Source organism: Paramisgurnus dabryanus, chromosome 23 (assembly GCF_030506205.2).
Source record: "Paramisgurnus dabryanus chromosome 23, PD_genome_1.1, whole genome shotgun sequence".
In the NCBI taxonomy this organism is placed as follows: Eukaryota; Metazoa; Chordata; class Actinopteri; order Cypriniformes; family Cobitidae; genus Paramisgurnus; species Paramisgurnus dabryanus.
In genome coordinates, this window is record NC_133359.1 from 11517149 (window position 1) to 11539257 (window position 22109).

At 37.9% G+C, this 22109-nt stretch overlaps 1 protein-coding gene across 1 annotated transcript in view; it reads right to left on the minus strand.

Moving 5' to 3' along the window:
• Nucleotides 1-22109, minus strand: part of celsr1b (cadherin EGF LAG seven-pass G-type receptor 1b) — a 64103-nt gene that overhangs the window by 29014 nt on the left and 12980 nt on the right. The window contains exons 2-8 of the mRNA XM_065291883.2: nt 17896-18534; nt 10662-10884; nt 9143-9258; nt 7188-7276; nt 1645-1802; nt 864-1027; nt 233-358 (exon numbers count right to left, since the gene is read on the minus strand). Coding sequence (XP_065147955.1) covers nt 233-358; nt 864-1027; nt 1645-1802; nt 7188-7276; nt 9143-9258; nt 10662-10884; nt 17896-18534 — 1515 coding nt within the window. The remainder of the gene's footprint in view (nt 1-232; nt 359-863; nt 1028-1644; nt 1803-7187; nt 7277-9142; nt 9259-10661; nt 10885-17895; nt 18535-22109) is intronic.

The window sequence follows — 22109 nt, forward strand, 5'->3', positions numbered from 1 at the left end:
TAGGTAGGTAGGTAGGTAGGTAGGTAGGTAGAAAGATAGATAGATAGATAGATAGATAGATAGATAGATAGATAGATAGATAGATAGATAGATAGATAGATAGATAGATACATGATTCATTGGTATTTGAAAGGTGCCAAGGGGCAAACACGAGTGAAAGCCATGAGATATGTGTGTGTCCATTAAGCAACAGCAATAAAATAAAAGAGTAGGAAACAGAGGATTATCTTACCATGTTCACAGTGTTTTCCTCCGTAGCCTAATGGGCAGTTACAGTAGTGGCTGTTCCATTTATTCACACAAACCCCTCCGTTCTGACAAACAATCTGGCTACAAAAGTCATGCTTTGCTGCACAACCTGAAAAGAAAGGTAGAGCTTATATTAAATATAAGGGTTTCAGTTTGACACCCACTAATAGAAATTTTAAAAAAATTATAGTAAAAAAAAAATGCTTGTGTATTTGACATAAAACATTATTTAAATGGGTTTTAGGGTAAAACATTCAATCAAAATGTAGTTTTCCTGGACCATTTTTCACCCTTTCTCTGACCCTTACAAAAATTGCAGCTTATGCCCGGAGTATAGTTAGTTTTTTACGTGTAGGCACACAGCATTACAAAGCATTTTTTTTACTTGTACGCATACACAGACGTTTGACACATTAGCATTTGACATTTGACACATGAGCATTTGACAAAATACAATCTGTCTCCTGGCCTTCATACTACATTCTCCAGTGCGTGCATTCTTTTCTGATGATGAAATCTGCGTCACATCCACTGTACGCGGACCCTCGCATATACGTACAAGGGGAACTATACTTTAAATCAATTTTTAATATTCAAAAAACACGGTTTCTAACCTGCTGATGTTCCGTTGTTGGCAATGAAGCTGGTCATGTCTACGGGCTTGCTGTCGATGGTCAGGTGTCTGATGCAACCCACAAAGTCTCGGTTTCGTACCGGAAAATCTTCAGGAAGGTTTGGAACTCCACCCAAGAGCAGCGGTCCGGTTAGATCCAGTGACCTACATATACATAAAGATCCCTGAATTCACAAATACCCAAACAGTCCTCACAGTATCCATTATCTGACATAATGCCTGCATATTAAAGTTGAGAAGATTCATAGACATTTTATTCCGGGACTAGGATAAGCCATGTCCGGGAAACCATCCAAGTGTTATTGGACATAAAATTGGCCGTGTTTACATGCACATGCAGACCGGCATGTCACGCTGTGTTTTGAAACTGAGACAATTAGCCTACAATAGCAAATCTCTGCTGAAGATAAGCCAGGAGTGTGTTTCCATTGTAGTGCCCATAAAACTAGTTTGACAGAATCCAGAATGGCAGATTAGAGAAAAAAGCTAAGTGAAAGGGGAGTACAGAAGCGCTGAGTAATCTCCTGTAATGATCAGCTATTCAACACCCGTCTGCAGTTACCGTCCCTCCATGCGCTCAGGTTGCCTGTCATACTCTCCATTTCTGTGCAAAATATTACACCCTTAGGACTTTGGATGACGGAAGGTTGTGTGAATGTGCGAGAACAACAGACATATAAAGTTTAAAGCCAACATGAAATATTGGGGTTTAGTAGCTTTTAGTCCATGGAGTCTTTGATTCGTGTTTCTGATCTGCTTACTTCTTTTTTCCTGTTTGGGTGGCACGGGCCGCACAGGTGTAGTTCCCGATCTGTCCGCCGAAACGCAGAGCCATGGCCACGTCACAGTTATCAACAGCAACCACGGCAACCTTCTCCTCAGAGGGGCCGTGAGGGATGCCGTACCTTCCGATATTAGGCTTGAATAAAACAAAAAATATGAATACTTGTTACTATACTTTGTATGTACTTTCAATGTACTCTAAAACCAAAATACAAATCTCAAAGTCTATGGATCTAAACAGCAATCCCTCTCACACCTTTGTGTAACTAATCATAAGCTTTGTTCATCTGTAATCTCTCCCTCACAGCATGACAACACTGTTTACAACTCTGTGACATTTTGCCCTTCTTACTTCATCTAATTGGATTAAGCCATTGGAGATGCTGGCAAAGAGGAAGAGCCAAAACCAGAAAGAACCAAATCTTCCCCAAAGACCCAAGCCGTTTCCACAAGCCAGCACGAATTTGTTTTATCATCTGGCAACACTCATGCAAGAGTTTTTTTTTAAATGATCTCAGGTCATTAACGTTGGTATTGGGGTACAGTTTATGTGCTGAGCTTCTCTTTGATGTTGGGCCTGTGGTGATAAGGAAGTCACAGAGACACAGCTGGTTGTGATGTGAATATCATCAAACCTAAATTGACCTTATTAGGGCACTCTGGTCACCATTCAGATGTGCAACTAATATGGATGAGACTTTCGCTTTCCTAATCCAGTTTGGGTGGGAAATGTGAGAAAACTTTTTTAATAGTGCTCAATGTTATTTTTTTAAAGCTGGTCACCACATAGGCTGACCTTCTGCTTTATTGTAGATGAAAAATGCCAGAAAAGGCACTATAAATATGTCAATATGAAATATATTTGACAGATATGAAAAGATTTTCTGCAATTCAAGGATCATTTCATTTTATTCATGTACCATATAAACAACTGTAACAACAAAAGTTAAATGTATGTTCAATTATGTTTATGTGTATTTTGGCACCGGAGTATATTTTACCTTTGTTAATGTCAGGGAATCAAAGTGACGAATATGACATTGATATTTTACATCTGATCCAGCATTGCGGTCTTTACTATAGTCACAACAAGCCTAAATAGAATAACATATCCGTGAACAAGGTGCCAGACGCCTCGGGCTATAGTTGGCACATTCACATGAGGCGGACTGGATTATGAAATGCAATAGTTGGGAACGCTTAGACTAAAGTAGTCACTTAACTCTTTCCCCGCCATTGACGAACTGTCGCGTCAATTAAGAGAAAAATTGGCATAAAAACATGTTCCTGATTAATTTTTATGTTAATCTGCAATACCGTGACTTACCCAAATTATGAAAAAAATATATAAAGCTAAAGCGTTATTTATTAATTTTAAACTCTGTGTGTGTTTTGATAATCATTCTGAATCTGATCTCTAACAAAATTCCTTCAAAAAATGCAATTATTTCAGCTTTTTGCAAAAAAATTTAAGTTTGAAAGAAAAATACCCATATTTGAGAATTTATAAGCAGAGAAAAAATATAGATAGGATGAAACGCTTTTTTTGTTTTTTGTTTATTGTTGGTTTTAAAGGAGAGGGTTTGTTCTTTCATTTGATGTATTTGTGTGTTTATATATTTCTAGAAGAAATATTCACGTTTGTGAAAATAAAAAAAAGCTGGCGGGCAACTTTTAAGGTCGTAAAATATGCTCATTTTATATGCTCATTTTCCGGCTTCCCTATAGTTAAACATTTGATTTTTACCGTTTTGGAGACCATTCAGCCGATATCCGGGTCTGGCGATACCACTTTTAGCATAGCTTAGCATAATCCATTGAATCTGATTAGACCATTAGCATCGCGCTAAAAAATAACCAAAGAGTTTCTTCTGTAGTTACATTGTAAGACCGACAGAAAATTAAAAGTTGTGATTTTCTAGGCCGATATGGCTAGGAACTATACTCTCATTCTGGCGTAATAATCAAAGACTTTGCTGCCGTAACATGGTTTCAGCAGGCGCAATGATATTACGCAGTGCCCGAAAAAAGTCATCTGCTATTGAAAGTAACCAAGAGGACTATTTTCAGGCATTGCGTCATATCATTGTGCCTCCTGCAGCAATGTTACGGCAGCAAAGTCCTTGATTATTACGCCAGAATGAGAGAATAGTAGGGAATTCCATTGCAGTGCAGCTAAACTGATCATTTTACATTTATTTATTTGGGAGCAAAGCAAATAATAGACTAACATCTATGCCCTTTGTCAGTATGTGTGTTCCCTGATGATTGAACCCATGACCTTTGTGTTGCTAACACAATGCTTTGCAAGCTGAGCTACAGGAACACTATGAAGCTATCGGAACACCACAAAAGGAACAAGGAACGCAATGAAACATTCCTGCATTCTGACACAAATAAATGAAATAAATCCAACCGGTTAAGGCCTGAAGCTGCCACGCAGCCTGGATTTACAGGTGGTGTGAAAACTCTGTGCGTGTAACCCAAGTAAACCCAGGTGTCAACACAGACAGGAAAACATGCCAAACACGTAGCTTAACCTTAACGAACAAAATACCATGCAAATATCATGTTTCTACTGCTATTAAAGGCAGATTTGCGTCTCTATTACAACTTTCGACAATCAGTATGAAAAACATGACCGAAAGAAAACTGATTCAGGATCAGAGCGTTGACGGCCCTCAAGGCCGAAACTGCAACTCGACCCCCTGCCACTCATAATAAAGGATCCGCTTCCATCGCGAAGCCTTGATGATTCCACGTTCTCACTTTTGCTGTCTCCGACAACAGAAATGAGCTCGCTGACAAGCTCGATGCCCTTAGGGACAAGCTTACACACAAATCTCGATGACTGTTATTAACCTTCAACCTTGTAACTCATCAGTTCTTTGTCTCACAATTTAAAACAATGTCGTGTGGATCCCTGTGGATAAACATGAGTTTTTCCTTTTCATACATGTTAAAAAAAAGGCTGAGGTGCATTTTAAATTGGAAAAAATATGACAAAATTTATTGTTCTGGAGGACAGAAATGGGAATATTAATACACTCAGGAAAAAAAAGGTATAAAGCTCACTATGGCGGTACCCTTTCAAAAATAACACTATTGTACCTTAAAGGATAATTCCGGTATTTAACACTTTGAGTCTCATTTCTGGTTTGTTTTGAATGAACTACAGTGATGAACACAGAATTTTTGACAATGGGTCCTGTCTAGACTTTTTGACTCGTTTAGAAGCGTCTCTTGACTGCTTCAGAATAGAAGTCAATGACCATGCACAAACATGTCATTAAAACAACACTTAACGTTCAAATTCAAAACTGTGCTACTCACCGAGTGGTTCATTGTGGTAGTTGTACATAATATATATATATATTTATATACCAAACTTTCACATAGCATATATAAAGATGCTATGTGAAAGTTTGGAAAATATATACACACACATATATATATATATATATATATATATATATATATATATATATATATATATATATATATATATATATACCCAAATTAGTCATAAAATGGATTTATGGAACCAAACTCTTCATTTATACCTCAAAGAAACATTTTTGGACGTCAAAAGGTCCTTTTCAAAAGGTATATTTAGCCATTTTAACCACAGTACATACAGTACAGCAACACAAAGACCAGCAAACGTGCTTTTAGGGCAAATTTATGGGGAAAACCCATCTAAAGTCATTTTCTGTGATTTACTGCTTTCTAAATAAAATCATCTTACATAATGTAAATAACATTGTGTGAAAATATAACTTTGATATATTTAATATTAACTGGGTTAGGCTATTTCAAAGATTTAAAGTAATGTAAAATCAATGACTAAAATCACATGACAAGACTTTATCCTGGAAACAGCCAGGGGCACATTTATCTATTCTTTTTTACAATACAGCACAGTACATACTTCAACAACGCTCCAGATGGAGGAAAACGTCATGAAATAAAAACCATATTATAAAGATTTCAAATAACAGGCTCAAGTGTTTTATCCGAAACAAAGCATGTGCCATCTGGCACTATGATAGACTCCAAGCGCGTCATTGTAGCCCCAGATTAACCCACCGGGGGGTTCACTATTGTCTCCATTCCTAATCAGACTATTTGAACTTGAGGTCTTTACATAAAGGGTTAAGGGGGGGCTGCAACCAACACAAAAGAGCCACCACTATATGCAATCGATTTCAAATAGATGCCTTTAAGGTTTGTTTTATTATTCAATCAATGTACTGGCTGACATATCAGATATATTTGAGCCAGGCCCAATTGACTATGCACTACGCCTATAACAAATTAATGATATACATATATAAATGGATATGAAATATTTATTAAAAAGGCAAGGACCACAAAGTGATACGAAACACAAACTAAGTAGCAGCTAAGTAGATAATGTGTTGAATGCGAAAATTTTAAGTCGTTTGACCACAATGGCCTGTATTGCAGAAAGCAAAACAATGTTATCTTACAGTACATGCTTTATACATACAAGCAATATTGTTTTTAACCATATAATTGTTTTAACCATTCAGCAAATCCTTAATGCTTATAATGGGAACGTTAAACCGTTTTGGCCTTTTATCTGTTCTTTGCAAGTTGGGTGGAGGTTTAAAACATAAAATATATCAAAGAAAAAGCCAGAGCATGTTGACTGTCATCCCTCAGGGATATATGTTTCTTTTAAAGAGTCCTCAGTGAGATTACCTCTAAAGCTTATAATACTGTGACTGTACTCAAATAAAAGCTACAGGTATATGACTATGGGATAGGGAGTGTGTTTATAAAGGTTACCATGAGGTCATTTAGGAACACAAGGAGGGGTTCATGATAGCTTAATGCATTTAAACAGATTTCTTTACAATACAGGTGTAAGTTTTTTTATTTGTTTATTTATTTGTTTTTTTATTTGTCTCACTAGTCGCTATTTTTGTGAGATACTCTTAAAGGGATAGTTCACCCAAAAATGAAATATCATGTTATCATCATGTCATTTAAAAATACATTTTAAATATACATTAAATACATTTTTAAGACACATTTGAATAAATAAAGAAAGAAAGAAATACTTTATATATATATATTATCTCCATTCCACACTCTTAGAACGAATGTGTTAAAAACAACACATTAGTGTTGATTCTGGGACAACACACTAACTGCGTTGTCCCAGAATTCACCCATCTATGTGTTATTATTGAAACAACACATTTTGTGTTACTTTTAACACAACATGTGTTATATTTTAACACAAAATCAACACAAAATGACACATTATGTGTTAAAATTACACATAATGTGTTAAAAGCTTACCACACAATGATGTGTAAAAAATTTACACATCCTTTCTAAGAGTGCATAACCAAATGATTAAAACTGTGGAAAGACCAAATGTAAAATTGTAAGACCCTGCCACTAAAAGCCTTTTTTTAGTATTATGGGCTGGGTGGCAGTGTTTACCAACCTGCTCATTCATAGTGTCCAAATTTGACAGGCTTACCTTGTTGTAGTAATGTAGATGAACTGTGTGCCACTGACCATCACTAACCCCACCAGCTATAAACGGAGTCACTGTGGTTTTAGATTCTCCTAAAACAGAAAAGATTAAATTTTGGTGACGTCCGAGAGTCATTTTGCTAGTGCTAATCTGATAAAGAAAAATGAAAATGTGTAAAAACAACCAATATACAGTAGGGGAGAGCGGGGTAAGTTGTCACATAGGTACGTTTTCACACTGTAACTCCAACACTATGGAGGACCACAAGAGTCATGCAAAATGTAATAAATAACTTCAATATTTAATAACTACCTGGAAAATAAAAATAGCAATTAATACATTTGTTTAAAACTTAATTAATTAATCTATAAATAAATAGACAAAGTTACAAAAAAATAATAATGTAACATTTTATTAGGCAATAAAAAGTGAGATTATAAAAATAAAGTAGAAATGAAATATTCATCCATTAATAAAAAGTTCAAAGTAATATAAAAATTTACAAAAACAACATAAAACACTCATTAAGTTCATCATTTTAAATTGCATTTATAAATTCTTAATTAAATAATGGAATTTCAAAATGTATTTCAAAAAGCGATTTAAAAAGAGAAATAAATAACTGGATTTATAAATTGAACTACAAATACAGGTTTAAATTTAAAAAGGCAATTTCCGTTTAACATTTCTGTTTCCATTTACGATGGTTCTCCTTATTCTTTTCGCTATTTGATTTGCTTTTCGTTTTAGCCTCTCTATTTAGCTTTTCCGTGACTCTTTGGGTCCTTGCAAATGGTCAAATGAGAAATGCAAATTAGCTATGGCCAGGTGGATGTAACAAGCTCGGTGACTGGCTTTGATTGTACGTCATGCGCAGATTTGTAGATCTCGGATGAGGACCCAAAAAGTTATTTAATTAAATAATTTTTAAACAAATGTATTAATTGCTATTTTTATTGTCCAGGTAGTTATTAAATATTGAAGTTCTTTATTACATTTTGCATGACTCTTGTGGTCCTCCATACAACACTAGAGGCTCTATTCCAAAAATCAAATAGCCACTTTGTGTGACAACTTCTACAGTCAACTTTATATATATATATACATATATATATATATATATATATATATATATATATATATATATATATTTTTTTTTTTTTTTCATTAAAACAAATTTTAAAAATTTCTGTGCACACTGTACATTACACAACTAACACAATAGTCTTCTAAAACCCCACAAAACTAATTCCAAATTAACCTTTGGTAAACACACAAGGAGGATTTAATATGTGCGCCATTGTTCCAGTCCAGTGGTCACAGTAAGTAAATCATTACAGAGATAATGACATGTCAGGACCTCCCATGATTTCCCAGCATGCACTGTAAAATATTTTAGTTGTTTATATCTCTCTCAGCCTTAATTACGTTCAGTGATGGCTGGAGATCTGGGATAGTTGACCTCTGGAGTTCATCATTTACCAGAAACACTGTGTTGTTAGCAGTTTAACATTCCAGGACAGTATAGGAAATGCCTTTCACTGTCTTTATTCTCATCTAATGTGGACTTGCTGACCCTCAATGTGGCAGTAAGACGCATCTGATTGTACTGTACTGGGATACACTTGGGATAAATTCCACTTATTTTCCGTTGGAAAATATTCTGACCTGTAACAGAAACAGGAGGTGGCATTTTACGCACTCTGACTAGATAGCGACTCTTGTTGAAGTGTGAGGTTTGGCAAAACAAAGGAACAGGTAGACGGAGGAAGTGTGTTTCATTGCTCTTTGGCCACCTGCTTCCTTTGGCTGAGCTCTGAATGCACGCTGATGTTTAACATATTACACCCAAAAAACAGGGCAAATATTCTGCAGTCTACTTGTAAATTAAAATCTGGGTCATTCTCTGAATATGGTAGCAAATGTTATGTTTTATGAGATTGAAGTCAACTACTCACCAGCAGAGAAGGTCAGCTGAATTTGCTCCTCCACAATTTCAATAGCAATGAAATCATGGCGCTCATTAAATCTGCCGTTATACAGCAGCAACGCGTTTCTCTGCCTGGTAGCAAACCTATGAAAGTAAAATATTATTTTAAAAATGTTTCATAATTAACTTGTTTATAACTTCTTGGTATGCTCAAAATGGAAATAAAAAGCCATGATGAAAAATGTAATTTTCATTAAAATTAACATAAATTTATTGAGCAAGTACATAAAAAAATCTCCTTACCTTACCAGAATTCAAAGCTATATGCTTATAATAATGTGAGCTGATTTTTTTTAAGGTAACATGTCTGTTTGAGGCGCAATGATATTATGCAGTGCCCAAAAATAGTTCCCAGCTATTGAAAGTTACCAAGGGGACTACTTTCAGGCGCTGTGTAATATCATTACGCCTCCTGCAGCCATGGTACGACAGCAAAGTCTTTGATTATTACACCGGAATGAGAGTATAGTTCCTAGCCATATCGGCCTAGAAAATCACAACTTTTAATTTTATGTCGGTCTTAGTACACGAGGTAACTACAGAAGAGTCAAGTTTTAAACAAGAAAAATATCCAAACTCTTTGGTCATTCTTGAGCGTGATGCTAATGGACTAATCAGATTCAATGGATTATGCTAAGCTATGCTAAAAGTGGTACCACAAGACCTGGGGATCGATCAGCTCAATGGATTCAAAAACGGTAAGAATCAAATGTTTAACTCTAGGGGAGCTGGAAAATTAGGATATTTTTAAAAAAAAAGTGGAGTGTCCCTTTAAGTATGGGAGAAAATACATGACACTTATAGGCAATAAATTATGATTACATTTTTAATGCCTTTGAATTTTTAATCCACAAGCTGACAGCAGAATAGCAGCCCAGGAACGTTTTAATATCACTGGCAATAATTGTTGACAACGTCATAACAGAAGATTAAAAACGATAGGGAGTGGAGGAAAAGGAAATGAGGGATAAAGCGTGCCAGGACACATAGCTAGAGGTAATGACGCAGTGATCTAAAGAGAAAGCTGACACTCTGATGTTTGCCATCCATTGGTATCTCTCGCTTGGCCCTGTGTTGAAGGCACCTGGGAGCTTTGCAGGCAGAGGTGTCAGATAGCACATGGCAAAGGGGCAGACTGACAGGATATATGAACAAAGTGCCTCGCCGCACGTGGCATCCTGTTTTCATGTTTTCCATGAAAGGAAATTGTATATCTTGTATGTAATGTTGTGTAATTTGCTAGATCTGTAACGCGGTAATTAACACATGCCGTAATACAAAACCTATAGAACCACAGTGGAGAATAGATTTGAGAATTTTAACTATGTGTATTGTAGTTAGGTAATGTAATCAATGATTAAAATCAATGAGTGAAATCCATGCTCCTAATCTCATAATTGGGTTATACAAATTTAGCCTGGATTTTACAGGGTAACATATATACTAGGTATATAAAGGAGTGGAGGGATAATAGATGGAAGACTCACATGAAGGACAGGGTGAAGTGAAATCTCTGTCTCAGGCCTCTGAATGTAATGAAGGATTGTCCGGGGAAGCTGCGTGTGGTCATCTCGCAATAGGGCTTCTCATACTCGCCGTCAGGACACTGGCACAGGAAACCCCCCACCAGAAGATCCACACACCTGCCTCCATTCTTACACACCCCGGCTACGCAGCGTCCTGAACGGGTGTCCACCTCACAGCGCTCACCTAGAGAATTACGGCATATAAAGGATGTTCTCAATTAACAGAATCATTTCGATTTGTTCCTTAGTTTGTACAAACAAGCATAAATCATATTTACAGTAATACACTTATAATAAAAGTCGGTGGAAAAATGCACTAGACTATTTTAAACAGCCACAAGACTCGTTGCTGAGAAAAAACGAGCTATAGGAATTACATGAGCTGCACAACTGAAATGCCTTGTCCCATAAACTTTCATTTTGAGTGATTTACTGTAAATAACATTGGGATGATTATAATGTATAATGTAATGTTGGTCATTAACATATACATATAAAATGCTGCACCTTAATGTGTGCATGCAAAACAACACAAAAATTTCTTAAAACTATTTGTGAAGTTTATAGGGAAATTGCAGGCATAAATGTGAAACCACAAAGTTATTAAATGTCTCTTAAAGGGGTACATATCATGAAAATCTGACTTTTTCCATGTTTAAGTGCTATAACTGGGTCCCCAGTGCTACTATCAACCTAGAAAATGTGAAAAAGATCAACCCAGTAACTTAGTTTTGGTAAACCATTCTCTGCAAGCATGTGAAAAAATAGGTAATTGAAATTTGGCTCCCCTTGTGAGGTCAAAAGGGGATAATACCGCCCCCTAATCTGCACTATCCAACCACGACACTGCCATTTAGTGCAGAGATCAGCACATTTGCATTTTAAAGGACACATCCAGAAATGGCACATTTTTGCTCACATCTACAAAGTGACAATTTTAATTTGTTATAATAAATTATCTATTTTATATTTTGAGCTAAACGATTTATTTTACATAATAAAAAAAGTTTTGTGAAGTGTCCCCTTTAAAAAGTACTAAAAATGTCCCACATGCTTTTATCCAAAGAGACTTACAGTGCATTACAAGGTATACATTTTTAACAGCATGTGTGTTCCCTGGGTTCGAACCCATGGCTTAAGTTTTACAGGAACAATACTTCAACATCATTGTTCTTCATCAGCATTAACAGACTAGTTTAGGATGCTTCACAGTACGTTTCACATTTCAATTGGCACATATTAATGACAAGCACAATTTAGCCACCAAATGAAATTTCAGATAAGAATCGAATACATGTTCCCCTCTTAACCCAACCGTTCGAGAATCGCTCCAAACAGCACAATAGCCCACAGTTCTGTTCAAATGAGGCTTTAGAGACCACTGAGCAGCGTGTCCTCTTCGCTTACTGAGTCCAGGCGGGCCACTATGTTCAGTGACCCCTGCTAGCTTTTGTTCATACTCTAAAGCAACAAAACCACAGCTTAGCAACAGAAGAACAATGTAGACGTCCTGGTGGTCTGTAAGACACCTGTTATGCTTCACTAGGCTGGCAGGGGGACATGAGATCTGTGGTTAACTCACGACAGCTCGTTGTTAGAAGATGCCTGTAGCAAAAGTGACAAAAGTGGTAGGTTTACTAGAGGGGTCCTTTGATTTCAGATGTGATCGCAATGATTGTGAGATTGCGTTATGAGCATTTGATCAAATTGAAGATAATTTCAAGATGAACAAAGGGATGAAAGACATGACAGCTTTGCTTAATGATGCAATAAAGGTCAAATGAACCTGATTATCTTGTTCTCAGTGTTGCTTTTGTGCATCTGTCTGTGTGCATGCGTGCGTTCAGGGCATCTCCCAAAGGCCGGTAAACTGAGAAAATGTATTGGCTATAAATGTTTCATGTTGGGCATGAATGCGTCTTGCAATAAAAAAAAGATATTTTATATTTTATATACAAAAAATAAAAAAAATTCCTTGCATTTTTGATGCAAGCAATGCAGGTCACAGTGTCACCTGCAGCTCAAGATTTTTTACAAAAATTTTTTACAAAAAATATTTTTTTGGGCTATGTTTGCCTTTATTTGACAGACAGCATGTAAGGAGAGGACAGGATAGACAGGGTGGAGAGAGGGGAATGGGATTGATTGATTGATTGATTGATACTTTATTTATCCCGAAGGAAATTCAAGACATCCTGTAGCTCTAACAACACAATTCCACATATCACACATACAATACAAATAATTAAAAATATTAAAAAACATTAAAGAAACATATCTATATATGTACACAAATATAAGACAGGCTAGTCCAGTCCAGATAGTATAGGAGGGCATACCATAACCAGCACAACAGTCACAATACCACAACGATAGAGTAGAGATACAGGCTCCTGCTTAAGAGTCCAGCTCTCCCCTCCCACCCTGTGTAGCATTAAAGTGCTGGATGGCTCTAGGGACAAAAGACCTTCTTAGCCTTTCTGTAGAGCATGTCAGTGACAGCAGTCTGCCACTGAACATGCTTCTCTGTTTCATAAAAGTGCTGTGCAGTGGGTGGCGATCATTATCCATGATCGCAAACATCCTGCGACTAGACCGTTTCTCTGCAATGGCAGTGAGTGACTCCAGCTCAATGCCAACAACAGCACCCGCCTTCTGTACCAGTCTATTAAGTCGCTTAGCATCTTTCTTTTTAATACTGCCCCCCCAGCACACCACAGCATAAAACATAACACTGGAAATGACCGACTGGTAGAACATTCTGAGTAATTTACTACAGATATTGAATGACCGTAACCTCCTCAAGAAGTAAAGCCGACTTTGACCTCTCCGATATAAGGCGTCTGTGTTGGCTGACCAGTCCAATTTATTGTCCAAGTGTACCCCTAGGTACTTGTAAGTGCTAACCACCTCCACATTGACTCCCTGAATGGAGACAGGTAGCATACATGGTTTTGATCTTCTAAAATCTACCACCAACTCCTTAGTCTTTGTTGCATTCAGCTGTAGATGATTTAACCTGCACCACTGGACAAAATCATTAATCAAGTTCCTGTACTCATCCTCCTGACCGTCCCTGATACATCCCATAATTACAGTATCGTCGGAAAACTTCTGCATATGACATGACTCAGAGACGTAGCTGAAGTCAGAAGTGTATAGGGTGAACAGAAATGGTGAAAGCACAGTCCCCTGGGGTGCTCCAGTACTGCTAATCACAGTCTCAGAGAAACAGTCATTTAACCTTACAAACTGTGGTCTCTCCGTCAGATAGTCTGGATCGGGAAAGGACCTTGAGCCGGGGCTCTAACTCGGGTTGCCGAAAATGCATCTGCCCTTATCAGCTCTGATCGGTCAAATTTGACTCAGATAAACTTTTAGACTTGTGTACAAGTAGCTTAAAACCATTTAAAGCAACACTATGTAGTTTTTTAACCTTTAAATAATGTCTCTAAAATTATTTCAGTGATAGAACAACTTTTAACTGGACAAATTGTACTGTTGCTGCAACCTGAGCAGCCTCCTAGCTGCTACAAGCACACTCTGAAAGTGGCGGTGGAGGGTAGGAAACACAGCTCCGCCCCTCCCCCTGCCTGCAGAAGAGTGTCTGATACCAGACACTGTTGCGCTTTTCAACCACATGGGGGAGCTGTAAGTCATTTTTACATGGAAACTACATAGTGTTGCTTTAATGTTGAATTGCTAATAAAATTAGCTGACTTGACATTTACTCTGCAAACTAATTTTACTTTACTTCCAGATGGTGTTGGGGTTCGTATATTATGGACTATGCATGGATAGATAGCTGTGTGTGGGGTGTGCTTAAACTTCCAATGACCAAATAATAAAAATCATCACATTGCACAAAAAATTACATTTAAGCATTTGGCAGATTATTTTTTTCCAAAGTGACTTATATGGTAAATCATTATGTTTTTATCATTACTGTATGTATTATGCATGGGATCGAACTTCTTAACCTTTTGCACTGTTAACACAATGCTCCACCACTAAGCTACACTGAGAATGTAAACTACGTGTTAAAAAAAAAAGAAACACGGTGATAACATCACCCGAAAAAAAATCTATCACTATGCTGACAAATGCAGTAGCGTCAGAACAAACATCTGAGGTTTGCTTGAAGGATTTTTCCTTGTTTCACGTGTAATCCGGTATCTCTGATTCCGCGCCAGCTCAGTGTGCACGCTATTGTGTTCCTGACATTACCTTGACAAGATCTGGGCCCAGAGGAACTATGTCTGCGGATACACACAAAAGAGCTTCCAAAGAGGTAATGATCCAAATGTCGGTCAGATAATCCCTCATTTTAGAGGAATTACAGGGATACATTACTTTGTAATGAGAGAAACTCATGAGAGCTACTACAGAGGCCACTGTCAACACCTCTAGTTATGACCACATGCTACCTGAGGGCTCCGGAGGGCAGAGGTTCACTGCTCTTTACTGTAGATCAGAAACTCGAGCTCACCGAGAGACAGATGCTGTCAAAGTAAGTGATCAAAAGTGGGAACTTTGAACCTTGGGACTGAAGCGGGACTCGGGCTAGCATTCCTGTTGTCAACTTACACAAGGTCATGTCTTCCCACAAAAGTGGATCCAATCTTTTTGACAGACCCCAAACTAAGAGGCTTATTAGCAGGTGACAATTGCACCCAATTTGGACATGAGCAAAACACTGTTAAATGTTACTAGTTGTGCTAGTAAATCAATTTTATTAAATTCATTATAGTTAGAATTAAATGTAGGTGTGTAACTCATTCCACATTGTTTGTACTATGCTCATAAAAGATGCATCAATTAATGTGCTAGAACCATACAGCCCCTTTGTACATTTCTTGAAGCAACTGAATTTTTATTTTTATTTTTAGTACCTATGACAAAGTTACCATCTACCAACCACCCATTACACTCTAGCAACCATTTAGAATACCCCAGCAACTGTATAAAACTCCCCTATCAACCACATAAAACTGTCCTAGCAACTAATCAGAAGACCATAGCAACCACAAAAACCCTATAGGAATCAATTAAAGACCCTAGCAACCACATAACAACATAGCAACCCTGTAAAAACACCCTAAAAATCAATTAGAAGACCCTACCCTTACGAAAATTAACCATGGTTTTACTACAGTTAAAACCAAAAAACCATGGTTACTGTAGTAAAACCATAGTAACTACAAAATAACCATGGTTTTGACAATCATGGTTTTCAAAAACCATAGTTAAACCATAGTTAGTGTAGTAAAACCATGGTTTTGCTGATAGTAATCAATACACCAAAAAACCATGGTTACTACACTTTTACCACAATAAAACCATGGTTAATTTTCGTAAGGGTAGAAACCACATAAAACACCCTAGCAATCAATACGCTAGCAATCACATAAGCACCCCCTTGCAATAATCAGAAAAGTCTAGCAACCACATTAAAAACACCCTAGCAATTAGGGATGCATAACGATTAATCGCGATTAATCGATAGCAGAATACACAATTCATACAGTATATATGATGTAAACAAAAACTTTTATTCTGCTATAGATTAATCACTATTAATAGTTATGCATCCCTACTAGCAATCAATCATAATACCCTAGCAACCACATAAGAACACCCTAGCAATCAAACAGAAAATCCTAGCAAGCCTGTAAAAACATCCTAGAAATCAGTTAGAAGACCCTAGAAACCACGTAAAACACCCTAGCAATCAACACGCTAGCAACCACATAAGAACACCCTAACAATCAGAAATCAATTCGAATCCACATAAAACACCATAGCAATCAATACGCTAGCAACCACATAAAGTATGAACGCCCTAGCAATAATCAGAAAATTCTAGCCACCACGTATAAACACCCTAGCAATCAATCATAATACCCTAGCAACCACATAAACACCCTAGCAATTTATCAGAAGATCCTGGCAACCACTTAAAACATCCTAGCAATCGATCAGAAGACCCTACCAACCACACATAGATATATACACTAGATGTCGCCTTGGGGCTCTGAGCATGCGTCAAAACCGCTGCCATCTTAGAACAGGTGTCTTGTCATAGAAAGTATCTAGGTAAAGCTGCTATCTCCGCCTGTACTTCGAATTCATGGACGATGCCGGACTTGTGTGCTGCGTATGGATGTTAGGGCTACTAGCACTATATATTACAGTTAGAAAAAGTAAATTTTCATAAAATCAAAACTTTTATTTTTTCCTGGCCTAAATGCTAAATACATGTCTGACTGTTGAAACGAACCAAAAGAAAACCACGAAAATCGCGTTCACAACGATTTATGGTGATTTTATTTCTGTTACACCATTGCCTACAATGACGCTGGTGCGGGGTTCCCCTGTTTCAAGATGGCGGCTCTGTTTGATGCATTCGGTCCAATGAACTGCCGTAGCCAAGGCGACATCTAATGTACATATCTATGCCAACCACATACAACACCCTAGCAACCAATCAGAGGACCTTAGCAACCACAAAAGAACACCCTAGTAATTAATCATAAAACCCTAGAAACCAAATAAAACAGTAAAGCAATTAATCAGAGGACCCTAGTAACAATCAATCACCCTAACAATCAATCCGAAGATCCTAGCAACCGCATAAAACATCCTAGCAATCGATCAGAGGACCCCAGCAACCACATACAACACCCTAGCAACCAATCAGAAGACCCTGGTAACATTAAAACACACCAGCAACCAATCAGACCCTAGCAACCACAAAAGAACACCCTAGTAATCAATTAAAAAACCCTAGAAACCAAATAAAACAGTCGAGCGATTATTCAGAGGACCCTAGCAACCACATAAACTGACCTTACAATCAATCCGAAGACCCTAGTAACAAAAAACACCCTAACAATCGATCAGAAGACCTTAGCAACCACATAAACACCCTAGTAACCAATCACAAGACGTTAGCAACATAAAAACACCCTAGAAACCAATCAGAAGACCCTAGCAAACACTCTTTGTAACAACATGAAACACCCTAGCAATCAATCAGAAGACCCTAGCAACCGAGTTTTCAAACAAGTTAACACCACTCACCTTTTCATGAATTTGATATCAGTTCCTTGCGATACTAACATAACTAATGTCATAAAATTGTTATGGTCAAAAAAATCAAAATCGGAAAACAGATTTAGAGACATTGACTAACCTGTAAAATCTTGCGGACACTCGCAGGTGTATCCCCCCTCTCGACTGCGGCACTTCCCGTTGTTCTGACACGGCCCGGAGTAACAGAGGTCCACCTCCGTCTCACAGTAATCTCCCGTAAAGCCATCAGGACATCTACACCGTAATCCATTCATGGGATGGATAGGCCTGAAAAGAACCGTATTTGATGTAACAAACGGAGCTGTGCTGTCGAACTTCAGAACTGCCACACACTTCATGTAGTTTTCACAGGGCTCACGCAGACAGATGTTATCGTCGAACGGCAGGACGCGCTGAGTTGAGATCAGCCTCAACAGTGTGCGGTTCAGGTAGAGTTGCTCCTGCAACTCCTCTGATGGGAAATAACGTCCAGGGCTTCCTCCGGGAAGCAGAGCCGAAAAAGTGACATTGAGAATGCTACCACTAACATCCGTGTCATTCTGTACGTTAAAGATGAAGACGCCGTCGGGGCTGGTCGAAAGCACCGCAGCTACACCTTCGGTAAAGAGTGACAGCAGAGGGGAGAGGAAACGCTCCTGAGACATGTTCTCCAGACGTACAGTGATGCTGTTTGTCAGCATGTCATCCGTGATGATGGTCATACGTAGGGTACAGAGGGCCGACACCTGGTGAAGTCCATCTGAGAAGACACAAAGTTACATTTAGGGATTTATGTCGATACAGAACGAAGGGAGCTGCAAGTGTTATTGTCACATTTTTATGAGGAAGAAGTTTAGAGAAGAGCAAACTTTAATGCTTAAGTTTGTCATTTTGCAAAAAGGATTTAAAGGGCCAATCACCTTAAAAAAATGGCTCATTTTCCAGCTACCCCTAGGGTTAAACATTTGATTTTTACAGTGTTGGAATCCATTCAGCTGATCTTTGGGTCTGGCAGTACCACTTTTAGCATAGCTTAGCACAATCCATTGAATCTGATTAGACCATTAGCATCACGCTAAAAAAGAACCAGAGTTTCAATATTTTTCCTATTTCTAAGTTGACTTTTCTATGGTTACATCGTGTACTAAGACCGATAGAAAATTAAAAGTCGCGTAAGCCATGTTTCAGCAGAAAAGTCCTTATTTTCGCACGCCGAAAAAAAAATGCTGTAAGGCACCACATAACTTCTGTGAGACACTTAGCATCAGTAATGGTAAGAAGCAGCAATTAAAAGTTTTATTGTACATCTGGTCGCTGTCGCTCTGTGTCTATTGTCTGTCAGGCATTGTTTAGTGTCCAGTGTAAAGAGCCCCTCGATTATGTGAATAGAGAGAGCTATAATTGCAAGACAATGAAGACAAGTTTCCACTCTGTTAAACTGTCCTTTCACATATTATCAGCTAAGCCAGACACGCAGTCACAGACACAACAAAACATTTATCCTCCTGCACGCATACACACAAATGTGTTTACAAGCACAGATGCAATCATATACATTTATTTTATAATTGTCCATATAAAGGATGAATTAAAGATGATTACAGTATGTGCACAAAATATTAAAAGCAACATTTTGCTAAGTCTCACCATGTCTTATTTCTAGTTTTGCTAAGGTTATTATAATTTTAGAATAGAGTGCCATAGGGATGACGTTGTATGATTTTTGTAGGCCAACACGGAGGTAAGCAGGACACTGGTTCCCTTAAAAAAAGCCCATTCATTTTCCAAAAGATTTTTGGATTATTGCAAGAAATAAGCTCTGCGTTTAACAAACGTTTATGATGCTTACTCATTTTAAAATTGTTCAACAAGATAATCTTCACAGATAAACACAATTTCCATGATTTCTTAAGCTAAATGCGTATACTAGAATTTAAAAGCTAACTCTAGTGAACTACACCACAGTCTCTTGAAATTGACGTAATCGCCACCAAGCTTCCATTTCTTTCAAACTTTATTTAAGAGCACCAATTATCCGATTCACGATTTTACATTTTCTTTGGTGTGTAAGTGTGTATTAGTTCATGTTAGCAATATGCAAAAGGTAGCCTACAAACCGCAAAGTAAACGCAGACGCAAGTTATCATCTTCAATGTAAATCTCTTTTCTTGGACTACAACAAATACACGGATTGTAGGCAACAGTTTACTTCCTGGGATTGGTGATGTAGACAAGACCAACATTATCAAAATTCCTTCCGCTTCGGACTTACAGCCTGTGTGTTAACCATAGACTGTAAAAAAAGATGGACGACGCCTGTTCGCTCTCTATCATTGGTGAAAAGTGAAGCCGCCAGTGTCCCAATACGGCGCTGACATCTTGGGTCTTGAGTCTGCGCAGTAGCGATTTCAGGACCAGTCATGCGCAGTAGTTGGCAGGAAGTGAAGCCGCGAAATCAAAACCATGCCCTCGCTCTCGTAGAATGCGCATATCACACGATATCACAGCTGTCAATCATGACGTGACACCACCGTTTTTATATCATTAAATAACTGACCAAACACAAACCTCTTTTAAAAACAAACATTTGAATTTACATCAGCGTGATAAAAACTACAGTAAATGACAGAAACCAGCTTCGGAAAAAAGATAATTGAAGTGTAATTAATTTTTTTAGTTGGTCTCAAGTCCCATTGAATAACATGGGGAGGCGGGAGTTTATGACCTATACTGGGACCAGTCACTGGGGGGCGATCGAGACGTTTTGGCTTCACTTTTCAGGGCTTGTGCGGCACGCTTGGTGTTAACTCCTGCTAGCATTGCATTGTTACCGAATCTTTTAAACATGGCAAGGAGCGTCACATTTCCAGCTGACGTCAGAGGTATTCAGGCCAATCACAACGTACAGATTAGCTGGCCAATCAGAGACACAGAGCTTTTCAAATTTGTGCGTTTCAGGAAAAAAGAGTGAAATCTGGAGCTACAAAAATTTATGATATGTGGAAAATAATGTGTTTTTTGAACCCTAAACCACGCGAACACATTATATTATACCAAATACACAAAATATTACGCTGTGTTTTAGCAATGAAATAGATGCACTTTAAACACATAAAAACATATTTTCTCATAAGGAAATACTCTGTGGATGAATCTTTATGGGAATTGTGCACGTTGCGTTGTTTCATGCGTGACGACGTTTAAAGTCTCCAAAAAGTCTGTAGTCCCGTGTAGATACTTGTTAGTAACTGCTCTTTTTAAGACACTTTAAAGGCTCTCTAAGCGAATCTGCGAGACGTTAGTTATTGTTGACGTTTGAACTGTTTTCAAACAGACGGAGCGTAGCTAACTCCTCCCCCTCCCTTCCGTGCTTTCATGAACGCGCCCAACCCCCACCCCCAAATCCTTTTTGTCGTTTATTGGCTGGAATACTTTGTTTTGTTTTGTGCTGCTAGGTTTGGCCACTATGTCGATATTGCCGTTTGTGAAGCCTGGGCTGTCTACAGAGATCGCGTTTTTTTACAGTTTGATCAGCGGACAGGCAGCAAGCAGATAGTGAGGAGATGTTTCCGGTATGTAACAAAAATGTTTTATGGTCTAAAACACGTCAATTCGCTTAGAGCGCCTTTAAAGCTTTAAAAATTTATGAGTGAGGTTACTGGTGTGTTTTATGTCGTAGAATAAGATGTGAAAATATCTAGGGCCAATATCTTTTTTAAGCAGTTTAACCAAAACCCCATTCAAAAATCCCATTGACTTCGGGACGATGGAACCGGAAGGGCTAAAATGCCAACTCGCTTCCGGGTTTTGCTTACAAAAGTACGTCATCCTATCGACTGGCAGTGTACATACAGACACCATGAGGGTTCTTCGCAGCAATGCCATAGAAGAACAGAAAACAAAGGTTCTGTGGATGTAAGATGCTTTAGGAACCTTAATCTTTATGAGTTTACACAAACACACAAATTTTTATGGATAAAAAAGGTGTAAATCTTACAAATTCTTCTGTATATTTGACACATAGGTTACTGTATTTTTGAAGTCTGTCACAAATAAACAGTTTCTACACGGGGAACAGGCTGCTTCATTGTGTTGATAATGCTGAATAATCCCATTAACTATTTCTCTTCCAAATCTGTTAGTACATTAGCCAAGTCATTCCATTAGAACAATCCGATCCCAGCTAAACTTAGGAGGGCAGTAATGTTTGCGGTAAGTGTTGCTTTTTTAATGAGGTGTGCAATAAAATCTTTACCTTATACTTTATGGCCCCTCTAAAATGCATTAAGTTAGTCTTTGTTTTCCTCTCTGTTGATTCTCTTAAAAAAAAATGCT